We start from the raw sequence: 20,384 nt of genomic DNA on the forward strand, positions 1-20,384 counted from the left end.
GTTTGCCAACACATACGGTTCTCCATCTCCCTCCGATCCAGATAAAACATTTCTGCTGAAGTGTAAACTAAACACGAATAAATAGACGTCTAAAGTGCGTTTAGTTCACCGGATTATAAATCTACATTAAGGGATTATAGGGATTAAAGGAATCGGCGAGTGCTGGGAGGGGAGACAAAAAAATATCATATAAAAAAGGGTCCCGGTGTAAAATGACAATGTAGTATAAAAATACCGTCCTATTGTCAGAGGTGACGTGAATGTCTCTATATGGAAGATAAAGCGCCCGAAGATGCCCTCTCTTATGGGGAACGTGGGTAATAAATATTATGGCTGCGAATACAACTGCCATATTGTATCTACTACCAACACTATGACTACAAGTGAGTAAGACTACTGAGGTCCTGAGGGACAAGTCTAAAAATAATTCTGCCTTGGTCAGCACAAAGGTTTGCTCCATGTTATTGGCAGATTCTCACCACCGACTCTGGGGTAAGAAGTGATCAGATCATGTAACATGGGAGCTGTGGTCCGACAGCGCTGACCGGGCTACTTCTACAATGACAGACATACCAATAGTGTGCTGGTGACAGTCCTAGGACCGCTCAATGCGCTCAGGAATGGCTTGGGCAATACCCATCCCATTTTGGTCCAGATTTACCAAGATTGTGCTGTACAACCCTGCCAAATTCACGATTGTTGGTGACTATGCAATGACACAGGAGTGTAGTGTTTCAGGATCCCAACAAGCTGTAAAATGAGCAATAAAATTACTGCCATATGCCATGTGCGATGCTCTGCGAGTCGTGTCTCTTACTGTCGTGGAGACACAACACTATAGTCACATTGCCTGGAAAATCTGTTTTCCTCTACTTGTGGGACCCTTTTGAAGTCTTGCTTTGTCCGATACCAATGGACGCCCCTACATTAGGATATAATTCATTTCACACATTAACAAGATGAAAAGCAGAAACTTGGGGGCAACACGGTGCCTCAGTGGTTAGCCTTGCAGCACTGGAGTCCTGGGTTCGAATCCCGCCAGGAACAACATCTGCAAGGAGTTTGTATGTTCTCCCCGTGTTTGTGTGGATTTCCTCCCATTCTACAAAGACAGACTGATAGGGGGAAAAAATGTACATTGTGATCTCTATATGGGGCTCAATCTACATTTAAAAGAAAAGCAGAAACTGTTAGTAAAAGTGTCAGAAAGCGGAGAAAATCTTGTAAATTCAAGGATTTACTTCCAATAGATAATCCAATGAAGTTTCTTCAGTTTTACAGACTAATGAAGCAAAATAAACTAACATACAAAAAAGTTTGGAGTGTAACAAACAGAGAACATGTGTAACCGATCTAGTGAGCCGAAGATACATGATCAAAGGCGTTACAGTGCCTGGCTACAGACACGGGGCAGATGGATGCGGAAAGCATTGGGGTTCTATAATGTAATGCCGTCAGCTCCCATGACGAGGAGATAAATGCCCCGACCTCCATCCTCAGAGCTCGTACATTCCATATACAGATGTTTTCTGTAATCCGGGTTACGGTAATTTATAAAGATTAAATATCGTCATGGTAATGATAAATAAATACAATTATGTCCCTCTGATCATACAGGAATAGGACCTGGACGAAAACCAGATTCGTAATGTTACTGTACTTATAGTATCTATACTGTGCTATATGACTACAAGGTGCTGCAGAAGTTATAGGGTCCCAGAAAATGGATGCCTATGTTATATAAAAAAAACCCACACCTACAGTACATGTATACGTCTGCAAAGGGAGCCTTTAAACAACTGCATCTCTTTACATCCACCAATAGGTGTCAGTCTTCTGATTCCAGCTCCGTTGGATTTTATTCTCTAGCTCTCACCATTCCAGAGCAATTGTTGCTGTTTGTTTTGGTGCCCAATATAAGCCCTCTACTATCAGATGGGTGGTCTTGGATCTGAGCTGATATTCTATCGATTAAAGGGAACCCGTCACTAGTTTAGGGGGCACCAGAACTCCAGCACGTTCCTATGCAGCTGCCGACCGTCCCGCTGACTGTTTTGTGGCCCTAAATCTTGCCGGCATTATGTCACTGACTCTTCTTACTGCCTGGAGACACAACATCTCTTGCCGCAGTGAAGTCCTAACCTAGGAAATGTCTCTGGCACTAATAAAGCATCTTCATAAGATTAGTCCGACAGTAACCGCAGACTGGAGCTCACCCATAGCAATCCCATTACATGGAGAGTTGTTTCAGCTGCACAGGAAATACATGTCAAGAAAAGGGATGGCAGAGGGAAACAGGAAGGAAAAGATTGCAAAGAAAGGCTTGGAACTTATTTGGTGGAGTCAGATGCGAAGGTTTACAGGAACAAGTGCTAATAGATCTGGAGGTGTTACATGTGGCGAACTATTAGATTGGAGAAATGGGAGAATTAGAAGTTACGGGCGAGCGCTCCAGCTATCCTTTGTTGGTGCAGATTTTGTACCAATACTATAAATCACAAAGAGACCTCGTCTTCTCTTTACAGATTTATACCACACATTCCAACTTTGCAATGGTGCCTAAATTTGTACATAAGCGACCTAGTACCCCCCCTCCCCCCTCCACAGAGAAACTTTACTTGCTGCAGCCATGGCACCTTTCTGTGCAAAAGTGTACAGTGTATCCTGCACAGATGAGGGATGGGAAACATAAAACAAGAAGATAAAATAAGATGCGCAGCCCTTCCCTATGTTTACATGTACTGGAAATCCGTATGCGCTTCATAGAGGAACTTTACTCGCTGCAGCCATGGTTCAGCTGGAGAAGACAAACGTTCTGTGCACCGTAAACAGTGCAAGGTATACTGCACAAAGGCAGGGGGGAAAAAGGTAAGAATAGGATCTTTACATCTATGGCATATACAGGAACTTTACTCGCTGCAGCCATGGCACAGCTGGAATGTGGGACGTTTCTCTGTGCATTGTAAAGGTGTCCTGTATATTGCACCGACAAGGAGAGGATAATAGATATGGACTGGTGACTTTAACTAAAGCAGAGATCTATATAAGTGGGTGCCTTTCTGTCTGAAGTAAAATAAGTTTGCAGACTATATCCCTGACATGTCGCCCCCCCCCCCCCCCTTATATACCAACCGTGTCATATAAGGGTGAGATAAATCATTTCTCCCAGTATTATTACTTTAAGTGGCGTCACCTTTTTGTATCCCTCACTTGAAACCATAAAGGTAGAAGCAGCACAATAAATGCACATTACAGGGTGTAGACAGCAGTTTAATCGCTTCGTCCTGTCGTGTCTCAACAGAGGTATCAGCTGATGTTATCGCCATTCATTCAGCACAGGCCGCCTGATCAAGGTGGGGCATGGGAAAAGCAAGGTTTTGCCAGCGCTGAATATTAAGAGACAAAGTCAAAGGATGACCTGGATCACAGAACATATTTCCTTTGTTTCAGCTTGTTTGATGGGAGAAACATGTGCGGATGGAGAGAACAAAACATTGGCTTAAAGCGCACCTGCTCCATATACAGGGGTAAAGGAAGCCATTCTGGAGGCAGAGAAGGCACTTGTGAGCATGAGCTAATGATCTGGTGACATCACCGAGACGTGCGGACATCTTTATCCTAGCCTGATATCATTGGTCTCCAGTGATCTAACCATCACAGTTTCCTGAATTTACGTATAGGACAACATAACTTTCTGCACGCTGCAATATACAGGGATAGAATATACCTATGTAGTGACACGTAACCGTCTTTATACTTGGCTTTTATTTAGGCATCAAGTTTTCTGCTCTATTGGAAATTAAATTCAGCTCCGACAACACTGTGGAGATGAACTGTAGTCTATTGCCAAGGGCAACCAGCAGAATTTTATGAAAATACAAAATGTAACCAAATACCAGTCTTGTGTTCCATGTGCACTAGATAGACTGTCAGATGTGCGTATGTGGCCGCCATTTACGTAATATATATGGCAAGATCAGAAAGGTCAAGGCCTCTGACAAAGGTCAACACGGTCCACTCCTGCCGCTTTAGTTTTCTCATCATCTATTGGGGTTTAGGATGTTAAAAGCAGAAAACAAACACAAAAGTCCCTGGTTCAGAACGACTAGTGAAATGATTAAAGGGAACCGGTCATGTTGAACATGTGTCGGTGGCATGTTATAGAGCAGGAGGAGTGGAGCAGGTTGACATATAGGATTGAGGAAAAGAATCAATATAACTTTTACTTCATTTACCTCCATACTTATTCTGGGTTTAGGAGTCCAGTAGGCGGGTCCTACTCAAGTGAACGCCTTCTGGACTCCTTGCCCTAAATGAGGCTTAAATGGATGACAAGTTATACTGAATCTTTCCCTACATAACTTTATATAAATCTGCTCTTCCGGTTGCCTTCAGATCAGACGCCATGCCTAACATCACAGGTTCCCTTTAACCTTATTAGATATAACACCGCCATTAGTATTTGCTTTACGTCACATTCATTACATCTGTTAAACAATAACCCAGCAAAACACACAGATATGTGACCTAAGCAATAAAGATCTTACCTGTCTCTCCCCACAACGTGTCGTTCTCATTGATGTCTATCGGGTAATCCTTATCGTGGTCCAAAAGGCATTTCACCACCTACGGGATAAAAACAGAACGAAAATAGTGTTTGTACAAAGAAGAAATGCCATCGTGTTCTGCGGCTTAGCATTTCACCATAGAGCAATAAAATGAATTGTGACTGTAGAACCATAACATGCATTGTAGGATGAAAGAGAACGTTAATATACAGGTAACGTGGTATTTACTAACACAGATAGGTCAGGGGAGGGGACGGTGTTCTCTAAGCCTGCACTAATTCTAGCTCTTCTTTGTTAATAGTCATTATCCGCTGATTCTGGCACAGTTGGGTATTTTCTCTCTAGCCCCCACCATTCCAGAGTTATCAATGCTGTTAATTTTGGTACCTGATGTGCTATTTAATGGGGTTTTCCAGACAGAAAATGAACTTTCAAAAAAGGTCTGTTGTTATTGCTATTAATAGGTTAATAACTCCAAATACCCTTAGCAGTGTTTTGAACAATTTCTAGGTTGTCAGGGAGCTCCTGGCATCTTATGCATTTGTTTACATCTGCATCTTCCTGTTGTGTGCTTTTACTACAACTCCCATGATTCCTTGTTCTACACTCAGGGCTGACTTGCTATTCTTCCCTTGTTCCCTCCGCCTTTCCTCACTGGCTTCACCACTCTTTCCTACTTGCTCCTCCTCCCCCCTCCCTTTCTCACTCGCTCCCCCTCCCTGTTTTCCATTCCGGCCTCCCTCTGAATTGTGCATGAGGAAGAGGATGTGCCTGCCTGGCTGCATTCAGCAGGGACGTCCCATTTCTGGACTGGAAAGAAGGCCAGGTAAGTAGAATTGGGAGGGTGTGCTGCAACCAATGAAGTGGTACCCTCTCTGTTGACGTTGCAGTGCTGGAAAAATATTTACAGATAGTCCCTGCAACATTAGCAGAACTACTAAGCCAGGAGCGGTCACGCGACCAATTGTCAGAACAGGAGACTGCAGCAAGATAGAAAATGTAAGTATATTACCAAGTTGGAGGAGGGAGGCATGAAGAAACATATTACAATAGAAGTTTATCCTGGACAACCCCTGTAAGCTCTGTAATGTCAGTTAGTCAGTGTCAGGTGGGGGGAGGGGGGACGTGATTCAGAGCCTCAATTGGAGGTAGCCAGTATCAGAGCTCAGAATCACACCCCTTGCCTGACATCGCAGAACCTAAATGGCATATCAGACAACAACATACAGCACTTATTGCTCAGGAATGACGGAAGCTAGGGAAAAAATATCATGTGAGCCAAAAACTGTGGGGCAGCAGCTATAAAATGATGAAAAGAGCTGGACTTGCAGACAGTGAAAGATTTAAGCAGGTCACCTATTACTCCAGTTGTTAATTACAATAGCCGAGTTCCGACCACATTCCATAAGGAATAATCTTGTTCCATCTTCTAGCTATTAATACCAGACTGTAACTAATATAGTGTAAGGCGGCCTCTAGGTACATGTGCATACATAAAGACAACTGCTCTGCACAGTTACAGATTTTCTCCATAGACAGCTGTTTGGTGCAGGTTGAGCTGGATACATATATACATATATATATATATATATATATATATATATATATATATATATATATATATATATATATATATATATATATATATCATATCAGTGTGTCTATATGTAAAGGACTGACAATAGATACAGATCTACTAGGCATATCCAGATCTGCAGCCGAGCGATGACTTTGTGCTAGATTTCATACTAATCCTTTTCCCCCTTCACTATCACAAGGAGTCTTTTCCTGGCCTATGGTAATTGGTTCTGACAATGTCTCTTTAATCTGGTCGGGCTTACACAATCTCAAAAGATCTTCAGAACAGAATCCAGGCGTGTCTTTCTGAAGCCTATAATACACGCCAACCACCGCCATTATAATCATGGCATTGTTATAATTAAAGGCGCCATGACAAGGTCAGAGACAAAGGGGAAAGTAAAGGAAACTAGAAATATAACAAGTGTGTTCTGGGGTCTGGACTATGGGAGGTTCTCAGGGATCTCAGGATTTCTGCTCTGGGGCTTCTCCGGCCCTTGCATAGGACTTTCACTTTACGTATTACCCAAGGCCATTTTCAGAATTTTTACGCTTTTTTTTTTATTGAATGGGATGTTAAACATAAAAAACTGTCACACACTAATACATGGGAACTAATCTTTTAGCCGTTGTGTTCCAGTGTATACTGCTTACAAACATTCACTGTCCATACTGTAACTTGGGCAGCTCTCTCCTCCCTCTCACATCAAGAAGTACCAGCAATTTTGGCAATTTTTTTAAATGTAGATTGTGAGCCCTATATAGGTCTAACAACGTACATTTTTCCCTATCAGTATGTCTTTGGAGTATGGGAGGAAATCCACGCATGCATGGGGAGAACATACAAACTCCTGGTAGATGTTGTTCCTGGCAGGATTTGGACCCAGGACTCGAGCGCTGCAAGGCTGCAGTGCTAACCACTGAGCCACTGTGTTACAAAACAAAAGAACCACTGAGCCTGTGTTTTGCAAAACAAAAGAAAAACAACTGAAGGCCTGAAGACCCCTTTAACTGAAGAAATTCCATCAAAGCAATGACACAAAGAATACCCCGACACCCCAAAATGCCAAGTAAAAGAAACAGAGCATCCATTGTTCAGGCCTGAGGATCTAGAGAACATGTGCTGTAGTGGACGTCATTTTTACCGTCAAGCCCTAATAAATATGGTTAAGCTTGTTTAGCTGGTAAAACGCGATTACACTGGAGCTTTGGGGCCATTGTGTTCATTGTAACTACATCACACAGCGTATCAGATGATACAACAAGCGACTGCGATACCCGGGCTGTCAGCAGCCGTAAATGTTCAGGGTCCCCATCCCACCCTCCTGTGTGAAATATGACCCGGCCAGTTCATGCTTGTCCAGGGCACGGACATAAAAAGCCATTTACAGAGTTTTCTGTGCCGCACTATAGTCACTGAGTAATTTTCTTCTTTGTGTGTTGTTCCCTGACACCTCACCCAATAGGCCCCATGCACATGAGGGAATCTGGGCAGGAAAATTCAGACCATATATCTACTGGAATTCCTGGGCTAAACCTAGTTAGGAGACCAGGACTCTTTGCATCATAATAATACTAGGAGTCCTGCCTGCAGCTTCACTGTCCTGTCTTGTACATAGTGTGAACAGTACGCAGGGCGGCAGGGGCTGCAAGCACTATAGATCCATATGATGCAGACAGTCCCGGTCTCTTGACTGGGTTCAGGCCAAGTAATCCAATCAATCACAGCCTGGATTTTCTGACCCGGATTCCCACATATGCATAGTGCCTGAGATTCCTCTATAGTACAAAAAAAGTTATCCTATTTATCCTATACTAGCCACCTGCCCGTGACTTTGTCTTCGTATTGTTGGCGTCGATGATCCGCTCCTATATTCAGTATATTGCCTGCCACTGAACTCGTTCCTTGCGCTGTGCCTGGGATTGTTCCAGCATCTCAGCAGCTCGCTTGGACACCATATAATGTGTGTGCTGTTGGCGTTGATGATCCGGCTGCTCTAAGAACAGCTTTACGCCTAGTTTTCTCAATCCCCGTGAGCTCCGCTTGAAGAGAACTCTGTGACTTCTGGCTCCCTTCATAGCTCTCGTTGTTTTAGAATTTTGCAAAAAAATTTGATTTTCTTTTTCCCAGCATGTTTAAAATTGGCAAACTGCCAATTTGGATTAAAGAGGTTTTCCCATCTCAGTGTGTCAGCACTGCCTGGAGCAGATCAGATAATATGCAGATGCTTGTACACAGATGTTCAGAGATAATACACCTGGCTTTATCAGCAAACTCCAATTAGCTGAGAGTGCTGCTGGCACGAGCAGTTGCCATACTGCACATGCACAACACTTGGCAGTAACATACATGTGGTTGGCTGCAACATATAAAAACCGCTTTGTCCACATCTATCCCTCTGTGTGTTTTATAGCTGAGCCTCCTCTTATGAGCAGGAACATGGAGATATAATGGTAGTGGGTAATGCTGTACCTCGGCGTGTCCCATGCTGGCTGCTGCGGTCAGGGACTGCTGAAGAGCGTGACTTCTTCGCACATAATTTGGCTGCTGATTAGAGGACGTCCAGTCACAATTCAATAAATACTTGAGGATGTCGCAATGGCCTCTCAGAGCGCTGTGTACCAGAGCACTCTGCCCCTTCTTGTCTATGTGGTCCACCTGGATTAAACAAATACAAAATGGAAACAATTTGGACATTTATCAAAGATTTCTACTTCCCCCAAAGAGGGTTTTGGTAACGATTCCTCCAAAATATATGATTCAGCCAGTATGGCGTCACCTGCATTACCTGTACAACTGCATTAAGAAGAAATCTGATTGACACATTGGTCAAGTGTGCACCTTGCTGCGCCATATACTGTCTAAGGGGGCTGATCTATATACTGATGTCTTCCATTCAGAGTCTATGGGTCAGTGGTCGACCATGTGCGGTACTGTTCCATTCAAACATCTCCTAACAGAGGTCATGCAGAGAAAAGGAATGGAGGAACTCCGCTATGCTATGCCCCAAAACATAATGAGTTTGTCAGGTTTCAGTGCAAGTCAATGACATGTATCCTAACAGAGGATGGAGCTCAGCGCTAATATATTCTCCAGCTAATGTTGGCAAAAAAGTGATTATTACCAAGAGCTGGAATAATATTTGTAACCCACATCACCAGCACAGAAAGTCCGTCTGTAATAAGTGTCATTAAGAGGAAGTCACAACATCTGCTGATTATTAGGGAGGAAGGGCGCATTAGGATCCAGCAGCGGAGGCAACCACAATGCCTCATGGGGCCCCGTAGACATGAGAAGTAGGCTCGGGCATGCTTCAATTATTCTACGTCTGGTGCTGTAAACATCACAATGTCATGTGGGTGGAGACTACGGCGGACCTTGTAATTACCCCGAAATATAATCAGCGATACCTGTATTAGTGTCACAATATTTGGCGGAGGTTCATGTTGGTGTCACGTTCCACCATTCATGGACTATATAAACCATAGTGCAAACATTCACCAGTGACTGGTTTACTGGCTAAACGCATCGGCAGATGTTTCTCCTTTATATAATTGTAGTATTATGTGAATACTTGTTCTAATTAGCAAAATATGATCAATACGGCTAAAAAATGTGACATTAAACAGACGATGAAGAGAAGTAAAAGCTAAAGTGACGTTACTGCTCTAAAATGGTTAAAAAGATCCGACCGTAGAACGGCTTGTATACAGATCTGTGTCTCCATGATAAACAACAAACAAACCCCGTGTAGTCTGATCCTACAAGTCATACTCTGACCCATCAGTACTTACTAACCACCCAAACATAAGAATTAAAAAAAAAAAACAAAAAAAAAAAAAAAACGGACAACAGGGTCCGACTACACAAGGTGTGTCTGTAGTCTGCATGTAACAAGTTACATAGAGTCTAAACTATACAAGAAAAGAAATGGAGTGGGTTGAAGTGGGGAAAGGTCCTCCTTAAAGGGGTTGTAAGGGACTTCAAAAACATGGCTGCTTTCTTCTTCTTCTCAGGAAGTGACCTCATGTCTGTTGGTGAAATGGCCATGCAGCAGCTCAGTCCTAAGCTTTTGACCTTGCCATGTGACCCATAGACATGAGGTCACTTCCTCCATGTTTTGCAATCTTGCACAATTCCTTTAATACAGACCTGAGATAACCAGCTTAGACTCCAGGTTAATTTTGCCTGCGCTGACACACTGTAGCAAACCACTGGGATGCACTGAATATGTGATAAACAACTCAAACAACATCATATACTCTGCTAAACTAAAATGACCAAACTACGGCCATAGCAGAGATAAAGGGCCACCCCTCACCAGTAAGTGTTACCTTGGCTCCTTTTTTGCAGAGAAGAGTCACAATGTTGTAGTGTCCAGAGGCAGCGGCGTAGCACAGAGGCGTCATCCCACTTTCTGAGGCCCCGTCCACATAGGCGCCATATTCTAACAACAGACTGACCATCTCCTCGTGGCCGAGGTGTGCCTGGACGCAGGCTATAGGGGCGTTGTTTAAAACCTCGGTCCTGTAGTTCACGTTGGCTCCAGCTAAGATCAAAAGTCGGCTCACCTGCAAACAGTCAAGACATCAAAGTTATTGGAAGGATGGATGAGGTATGGCTGATGTACAGCGATGTATACATGATGTGCGGAGCGCCTACCAATGAACAGCAGCCAAATCCAGCTACACTCACTAAAGACACATCTATATGGACAGTCCCTGTAAGCAGACATGGTACATTGCTTCTTTCTTAGGAGTGCGAATAGATTTCAGTCCATTGGGGAGACTGACAAATGAGTTCAGTATAATGAAATCCCGGCCAATAAATGTGTAGAATGTTATGAGAGCCTGTAAAGTAACCGAATCCTCCCCTGACGGACTGTAGAGGAACGCCAGAGCTTCTGGAGAAGACATCAGCGCTATAACGTGTAAGGCTCCCACCTACTAAAGCATCGTCTGTTACATACTAAGACCAGGTTCACACCGTGCAGTTTGGTGTGACCTAAAGGTGCAGTTTTCAGAGGCACGGCTTTAGCATGGACTCCATACAGGCAGGTTAAATCTATTGTCCCCTGCCTTCAGACTTGTCAATTTTTGAGGGAGAAGCCTCAGAAATAAAGTTCATAAATTCTGGTCTTCATGGTCGCTACTATTATGTGGGATCAGTGATTATCCCAGCGATTGGACCCCCAACAATCATGGATTTTATAACCTGGTAAGTAATACCTCTGCTTCTTCAGACCCCAGACCCAGACTGTGTATTCCCCGGGGAGTCTGATGGAGTTGTCACCGGCATCTCCCTGATAAGATTACATTAAACAGCTATTCACATTGAGCTTTGCCGATCGCTATAGCAGTCCATGGAATAAGTTTGGCAGCCGCATAGACTGATGGCTTTTCCAGCACGTTCTCCGTTTCACTTCTCCAGAGCTTGGCAGATTTACTGATACAAGAATGTGAAGTCAGATTCCTTAGAATAAACTCACAAAGCATCTCATTTTCCATACAACTCATTTCTTCCTAAAGGGGTCTTCCACTTTGGACAATCCCGATTTGATGGAATAGAAGTGCCCCCTTGACAATAAGCAGATCTGAGAGAGTCTCCCGGCTGCACATTCAGCAATGATCTTCAGTATATATACTCTGCAGCGCCACCACAGGGGAAGTGATGCGTTACAAAGTGTCCATTCATATCAAAGAGCCCTCTGTGTAATGTAGGACAGGACAGGTCAGAGAGCGAGACACACTCTTTGTCAGGACTCTTCTACATGGGGTGGTGATGTTGCAGAAACCAGTGACCTTAAGGGGAACCAGTCAAGCTGTTTAGTGGTCCCAAACATCTACCCATGGCAGTCAATGGCTAAAGATCCCCCAGAGCCGATGAGTTCACTGAGAGACCCCGACATGTGCACGTTGCATACATAATCCGAGGTTAGTACACCCTGCTTTACTGCATGTGCTGTGCACTTCAGGTGCATGAGCAGTGAGACATCCAATATGCACACCCCAAGGTTGTTATAGGACAACGGGGATCTTTAACCTTTGACTGCTACATATACTGGTAGCGAGCGAGAGTCATGCTGGCAGTGTAGTCCCAAACAGCCCAACGTATGTAAAGGAATTGCCATGAATGCGATTCTCCGATATACAACCATAGGAGCTCCAGAGAAGAGCTCAGAATTCTGCATTCAGTCTTGAAGTTCCCCTTTCAGAACAGAGAGACCGCTCTATAAATAAAGCCATAGTCATGAAAGCAATAGGATCCTGCAAGCTATTCCTAATTCTGATATGTGATCAACACAAAGACAGGCCCGTATACCCAGTGGAGCGGCGGCGTCTCCCCCTCCTGTGAAAGCCCCGCTTGTTTGGCTTAGCTAATCCGGCATAAAGTTTCAGTTGCCGCTAATCTCCCCTCCGTGAACAGAAGACGACAAAACACGGCAATTAGCGCGCAGCAGGAGAGGCCCCCCGTAAGCATCACACCATGTTATTATACATCCTATACATTGACATGTACAGAAAGAACAGGGAAGAAGGAACAGGGGGCGAATTAATGAGGGAAGAGGCGTTTAGGTCAGTGGAGAACAATAAGTCAGCAGTGAGGAGAGCGGAAAGGGGTGGAAAGTGCGCTCAGTGCGCGAGAGCTGCTCAGACTGTATACAGTATATAGGCAGAGCTGACTGTATACTGTAATGAATACACATGACCTGTATATAGTATATAGGCAGAGCTGATCTGTATATAGTACATAGGCAGAGCTGACTGTATACTGTAATGAACACACATGACCTGTATATAGTATATAGGCAGAGCAGATCTGTATATAGTATATAGGCAGAGCTGACTGTATACTGTAATGAATACACATGACCTGTATATAGTATATAGGCAGAGCAGATCTGTATATAGTATATAGGCAGAGCTGACTGTATACTGTAATGAATACACATGACCTGTATATAGTATATAGGCAGAGCTGATCTGTATATAGTATATAGGCAGAGCTGACTGTATACTGTAATGAATACACATGACCTGTATATAGTATATAGGCAGAGCTGATCTGTATATAGTATATAGGCAGAGCTGATTGTATACTGTAATGAAAACACATGACCTGTATACAGTATATAGGCAGAGCTGATTGTATACTGTAATGAAGACACATGACCTGTATACAGTATATAGGCAGAGCTGATCTGTATACAGTTATGAGGACACATGACATGTATACAGTATATAGGCAGAGGTGATCTGTATACAGACATCAGGTACAACACCTTTGATTGCCATGGGTACGGTCGGAGGTAGGATAGAGACATTTTGGACCCTGGACCCCAGCTCTGTAACAGCATGTTGGTAGTTTAGTGATAACAAATATCCTGACCCGTTCCCTTAGGGTCAGTTCACATGGCAGAAAATGAAGAGGAAATCCGCCCTCACTTTCCGCCGCCGGCTTTTTTGTGCATCTAGCAGCAAGATTGAGCAGGACGCTTCTATTTCCCCAAGTCCTGCTGCGATCTCTGCCTCCCACTAAAAACAATGGGTGGCGGATTCTGGAGGAATCTGCTCTGGATTCGGGTGCGGAATCTGCGGCAAATTCCTCAGTGTGAAATGACCCTTAAAGTCAGTGACTTCTACAACATGACCAAACTCCTCTACTGCTGCTGCTATCACCATCTGCTTGTCTGCACAATGCTCTAACCATGGTCACGTACAAGAGTCCTTACAAAGCGTCGCTCGCTCTGAAGGTCCAGTCCTATATTACACAGACAGCTATTTGATGTGAATAAAAATCTGCAACAAAAAAACAAAACAGTTTTTCCGCACTGTGTGGCCTCAGCCTGAAGCTGGCCATATGCTAATGGCTTATTCCTCTTCTCCAGACATGCAAATCTCATGTTCAAAACAGAATAGTATTGTGCACATGAAATAGCGCCACCATAGGATGTAACTATGTAACTGGCTTTGCAGTTCTGACACATTCATTGCGGAGGGGATGAGATGCAATACCAGAGTAGCCCACGGATAAGAGTGGCGCTGTTTCTAGAAATACAAGCAGAGCCTTTTTTCTCCTCTTTCCTTCCGCCCCATTCTTTCCCCCTTATTATGATCTTCTATAGAGTACAAGTCTTTTCAGCCTCCTAAATTAATGGCCATACATTGCCATATGACTAAGAGCACAGACAACTTCTGTAGTGTGAGGCCTGAGCGACTCTGTAATGATCTGACACGGTTCATGTTTCTCTGACGTCACGTCTTGAGACTTTAAGCGTCTTCAGTTCAGAGCACAGACCCCCAGACCCGGGCTTGGCTGCTCTGACCTCCAGCAGTGCAGTAAAGTACATTTACAGCAGATTTACTGTAGCGTTATTACCTTTACATTCGGGGTGTACAAGTTCCTGAGCGAGGCGAGCGCTGCTGACAAGCCGTCTGTACTGTAGCCAATCCACAAGGCCTGCAGTGTGCTGGAGGATACGCCGTTCTTCTTACTGAGCCCCTAAAATAACCACAAGGAAGGGAAGGGCGTTATTACACATCAGGGATATTTAGACTGAAAGACCAATAAATGGATCACATGACCCACAATATTATTAGACTACTTGTGTGAGGTGAGAGCCCTGACATTAATGCTAAGGCCAAGTTCACAGGACTGAATTTGTAGCGGATTCCATGTAAAAATCAGCTCCAAATTCTACCCAGAATCTGTCCCTCATTATTTTCAGATTCTTAAAAAAAAGAAGCACCTGCTCGATCTTTCCCTCAGTTACAGAATCCAGAAAAGGGAAAACACAGGGCCCGAATTTGCAGAGGAATCTGAGGCAGAGGATCCCCTCAAATCATTCCTCTCCATATTCCATGGTGTGAACCCTCTCCTGACATGTCCGTTTTAGTATACATTGTATATTGTATATATTTAGTATACATTGTATATATTTAGTATACATTGTATATTGTATATATTTAGTACTAGCTGTTACCCGCGACTTCGTCTGCGGTGATTGTAGCAGTGGGTATATACAGGCGCGGGTAAGGTTTTCGTACTGTGTATAAGGGATGGGATATGAAATGTAACTTTGTATCTTTTTGTTGCTGTAATTCAGAGAATACGTGAGACTTTTGTGTTGAAGTTAATTTGTATTTGAGCTGCTATATATACGGTGTTGTGAGAAACTTTACATAGTGACTTTGGGACAGAAGTATTTGAAGTTAACCCTTTCCCGCCAATGGCATTTTTTGATTTTCGTTTTTGACTCCCCTCCTTCTAAACCCCATAACTTTTTTATTTCTCCACTCCCTGAGCCATATGGAGGTCTTAATTTTTCCTGGGACAAATTTTTCTTCATGATGCCACCATTAATTATTTTATATAATGTACTGGGAAGCAGGGAAAAAATTCTGAATGGGGTGAATTTGAAGAAAAAATGCAGTTCTGCGACTTTCTTACGGGCTTTGGTTTTACGGCGTTCACTGTGCAACCAAAATGACATGTCCCCTGTATTCTGTGTTTTGTTACGACTCCGGGGATACCAAATTTATATGGTTTTATTTACATTTTGACCCCTTAAAAAAATCCCAAACTGTGTTAAATTATTTTTTGAAAAGTCGCCATATTCTGACAGCCGCAACTTTTTTATACGTGCGTGTACGGGGATGCATAGGGCGTCTTTTTTTGCGGGACCGGGTGTACTTTGTAGTTCTACCATTTTTGGGAAATGTTATTGCTTTGATCACTTTTTATTCAATTTTTTATCAGAATCAAAACAGTGAAAAAATGGCGGTTTGGCACTTTTGACCATTTTTCCTGCTACGGCGTTTACCGAACAGGAAAAATATTTGTATATCTTTGTAGAGCGGGCGATTTCGGACGTGGGGATACCTAACGTGTATGTGTTTCACAGTATTTGACTACTTTTATATGTGTTCTAGGGAAAGGGGGGTGATTTGAATTTTTAATCCTTTTTATTTATTTTTTTTATATTTTTTTTACTTTTTGTAAACTTTTTTTTGCATTTATTAGACCGCCTAGGGGTATTGACATGGGTGGGCGGTGTCGCGGATTGTCAGAGCGGTGGGGGTCGGCAAACATGGCTGCTCCGGAGCGTTAAAGAGAGCCTCCTGGAGTATCGTTAAGGTGAGGGGCAAAGTGGTAAAGTATATGTATATGTGATTGTGTGGGGTTAGGGGCGAGGCTGTAGAGGGCAATATGAATTTTGTGGCTTGCTATGGTCCAAAGTGTGTGAGATTGCAGAGATGGTGGTGTGAGTTTGGGTTTTGTGGGGGTCCTGGCACAAACGTATGTGCACTATTGTGACAAAAAGTAGCCTATTGCGCAATCGGGTGTATTAACTATGTTTGTGGAAAATTTCAGCCAAATCGGTGGAGCGGTTTTTCCGTGATTGAGGAACAAACATCCGAACATCCAAACACACAAACCCACAAACTTTCACATTTATAATATTAATAGGATACATTGTATTCCTCATTGAATAACTATCCTGGGGCATCTTCTTTTAAAACTATAGGTTATGATTTCCCTCTGTAATTCCTCCTGGAAATTTTAGGAATGTGTGTCCTCAGTTGGTGGTGTGTCACTACACAATCTGGCGATGGCGCTTTGTCACAAATCTAGGCTCTTATATTTACTGGCCATTCTTTTTTATGGGGTTATTAATATAATCTACCTAATGACGGGCTACAGAACTTGTTTCCGGTTCTCAGAGAAGGAATCAAAAGGGGGAAAAAAAAAACACAACGCACAAGAGGCATTCTGTAATAACCGAGAACAATGAAGTGATGTACATGTCGTGGCATTGTCCATTTATCCCCCTCATTGTGTATTCTTGAAAAGAGAGGTAAAAATGGCAAATGAGCTTCCTTTACCGAGAATGAATCTGCAGAGTACCTGGGAGCCATTCAGACTTCTAGACAAAAGGATTGTTGTCTGCCAGGAGGGCGTGCCGCTCATAAGACGCACCAGGGGCTCGCCCTGACTCCGTGCCAGCATTCCGACGTAGGTTAAAACAACTTTTTATTACACCTTATGTAAAATTACCAGGATGGCACCTACTGAAATATGTGTGGGGTGAAGGAGAGACAAGACAGCTTGTATGTATATCTGATGGATAAGGCACCAGAATAAAAAATATCAGGATATTCCATTAAAGCAAAGGGTGGGCCGTGTATCAGCTATTGCAAAACATTTAATGAGTAACACTAAGGGCCAGTTCATGCGGCGGAATCTGTATGCTCAGAGCAAGAGAACGAAAAAAAATGTCCTGCTCGATTGTGCTAATGTTCTTACTAACAGAGGTGGCCCTAACCTAGAGTCCTCCATTTAGAATATCCAAATAGAGGTGGTCTCAAGATGTGTCCTTCCTCAAGAATGTCAAAATAGAGGTGGTCCTAAACTGGGGTCCTCCCTCCAGGATGTCCAAACACAGATGGTCCTACGCTGGGGTTCTCCCTCAAGGACGTCCATTTAGAGATGGTCCAAAGCTGGTGTCCTTCCTCAAGAATTTCAAACTAGAGGTGGTCCTAAACTGAGGTCCTCCCTCCAGGATGTCCAATGGACAAATTAACAGAAGTTGTCATTACAGAAATGGAGTTATCACGAATATGCCATCAAGGGGCTAAAACCAGCCGTACAGATGTGTATAGTGTCGCACTATAATTCACTGCGTCGTACAAGGAGGCGTCAATACGCAGGAAAAACTGCATTACTTCTCAGGCTCTGTCTCCATGCCCATTGTTTGTACCCATCCCTTCCCCCCTAATCATATCCTAGCCATGTGCAATCACTTTAACAGATGAAAAAAATCCTTCAATGGTCCAGTAAATACCTTAAAGATGTGCGCCTTTAATATATGATGGCCGAGCTCCATGGTCTGTTGGCGATTTAATTTCCCTTCTTGTCGAGAGAACATGAACGCTAAGAGGGCATGTCCACTCCTAAAGAACAGCAAAAATAGGGACATCAATGCAAGCACAAAACACGCCAAGTGTACACAATGGTTATATGAGGGCACAGTATGTACTGCAGGAAGAGGACCCAAGAGGATGTACAAGCTAACAGGGGTCATACAGGGAGACGAAAGTCTGGGGGCAGAAATATTAAAAAAAAGCCACCACTCTGCCGCTCTCTTACTTGTTCTTCTCCCAGTAACCCCTTTAAAGGTTTCTATAGGACTTTGATATTGAGTACTGACTAAGCACAGCGCCAGACAACAGATAGTGGTTGTGCTCAGTACTACAGCTCAGCATGTGTCGTCACTGGTCTGCAAAGAGGCTGTAGATCCCAATATCACACCCCTTTAAGCTTTAAAGTACATAAAAGCCCTAACAACCATATCCTTTGTTGCACTCATTTTTTGTTTGACCCATTTCTGGAGGAGTTGGGTGACAACCAATAGGGCTGCCATATAACAAGGGGTAGTCACTCGGCCAAACCTGGAGTCTGAATCCAAGTCAGCTAGTCAGACTGTAATAGATAGGGGGCATATTAATAACTAGGAGTCTAGGATGGGGGGAGGACTAATGGCTGCCATATTGGTTGTCACCAACATTAACCAATAACCAAAATTAAATCTTTATTTTAAGGAAGCAACAATATAATAAATTCCACAATATTTTAGGATCTATCTGGCTGTGACTATATACTTATAGCGGCTGTCAGCACGCTCTCTATACATGGCTGCGAGAAGTCACTTATCTCCCAGGATAGTCTTTAGGAAAGCGTTTCCAGCAAAGGAAATGAGCACAGGGCTCTAGTGATGACACAACGACTCCTTAATGGACGCCGGAGAGTGGCTGAAGCCCCCGTCATAATGGTTTCCTAAATTAGCTACACAACGCTGCAATAGGAAACATCTTGTGAACTACAATGGGGAGGGTTTAGCCGCCAAATACTATTACATGAACCCATAAACCTCTATAACAAGTAACCTCACAGCCAGAGAGCTCGCTCTGATGTGTCCTCTATACACACATGGGGAGTAGAGCCGCTGTCAGTACAGGACACTGACGTTTGCCGCCTATTTTGGGACTTTAGGTTACAGTTGACACTAGGGAAGGACCAAGCCAACATGTCAGTGTAGGAAATATTGCCTACCTTTTATCACATTAAAATCTCTTTATTCTGTATTTCTGCGTCTTATCCATCTACTTAGAAATACTGTATTATGGACTTTTATTAAAGGATCCTAATGTATTAGACACGACTTAAAGAGGGTTTCTGTGACGTCTATATTGACAACCTATCCTTAGGACATAAACGTGATCGGTGACCGTCTGACACCAGGGATTCCTGCCAACCTGCTTTCTGAAGAGACCTTGGCGCTCATGAATACCGCAGCCAATGAGGTCACATTCTCTAGTCACATGGTACAGAAGCAGCTCAGTCCCATTTAAGGAAAAAGGACTGAGCTACTAGGTATGAGGTGAAGAGGCCGCAGTGCTCAACCAAAAGCAGCAGCCTATTCAACCAGGTGATCAGTAGTGGTCCTGGGTGTCAGACACCCCCAACCTAAGGATAGGTCAACAGTAGTCCTAGAAAAACCCTTGAAAAGGGGTTGTCTAGTCCCAAATTGATTTATCATACTTCTGACCTTTCCACAGTATAGGTCATCAGTATTTGATCTGTGGGGGTTCAAGACCTGGGACCCGGCACAGATCAGTTGTGACAGCACTAGCGGACGAGGCATGTACGCGGCGGTCAAGTAAAAGGCTGCAATTATATGGCACCACCGCTATGCAGTGGAGGGGGCTGCTGCATGCACTCCCTGTCCACTAGCAGCTTCCAAAATAGCCGATGTGTATGGGGTCTGGGTGTTGTACCCCCAAAGATCACATACTAGGTCATCAGTATTTAAAAAAAAAAATAAAAAAAAAAATATCTATTTTAAGCCAGACAACCCCTTTAAGGGTTTTTGACATGAGTCAATGACTGGACAAGTGTATGTGCACCCCCAGATCACTGAACAAATGATTGAAGGCACCACTTAGTCACTGATCGGCAGCACACCTCACCACATACAAGGGAAATGTGCTGCTGACAAAGGGAAACCGTATGAGGACAATGGATTAGTATCGACGATCAGGTGACCCCATACTAATCATTACTTATACATGTACATGGCAGTCAATGAGTGACAATCTGTATGTTATTTTGTCAAGAGCCAATAAAGAAATTGTAATTGCTGCAAACACAGTCTCTTATTCTGGAAGACCAAAATT

The 20,384-nt window shown here is 43.4% G+C and overlaps 1 protein-coding gene across 1 annotated transcript in view; it reads right to left on the reverse strand.

Moving 5' to 3' along the window:
• TANC1 (tetratricopeptide repeat, ankyrin repeat and coiled-coil containing 1) overlaps positions 1 to 20,384 on the reverse strand; it is a 135,218-nt gene that overhangs the window by 17,163 nt on the left and 97,671 nt on the right. The window contains exons 15-19 of the mRNA XM_075284450.1: positions 17,993 to 18,101; positions 14,527 to 14,649; positions 10,482 to 10,718; positions 8,620 to 8,805; positions 4,548 to 4,626 (exon numbers count right to left, since the gene is read on the reverse strand). Of these exons, the coding sequence (XP_075140551.1) occupies positions 4,548 to 4,626; positions 8,620 to 8,805; positions 10,482 to 10,718; positions 14,527 to 14,649; positions 17,993 to 18,101 (734 nt within the window). The remainder of the gene's footprint in view (positions 1 to 4,547; positions 4,627 to 8,619; positions 8,806 to 10,481; positions 10,719 to 14,526; positions 14,650 to 17,992; positions 18,102 to 20,384) is intronic.

This window comes from Leptodactylus fuscus, chromosome 8 (genome assembly GCF_031893055.1).
Source record: "Leptodactylus fuscus isolate aLepFus1 chromosome 8, aLepFus1.hap2, whole genome shotgun sequence".
NCBI classification, from domain to species: Eukaryota; Metazoa; Chordata; class Amphibia; order Anura; family Leptodactylidae; genus Leptodactylus; species Leptodactylus fuscus.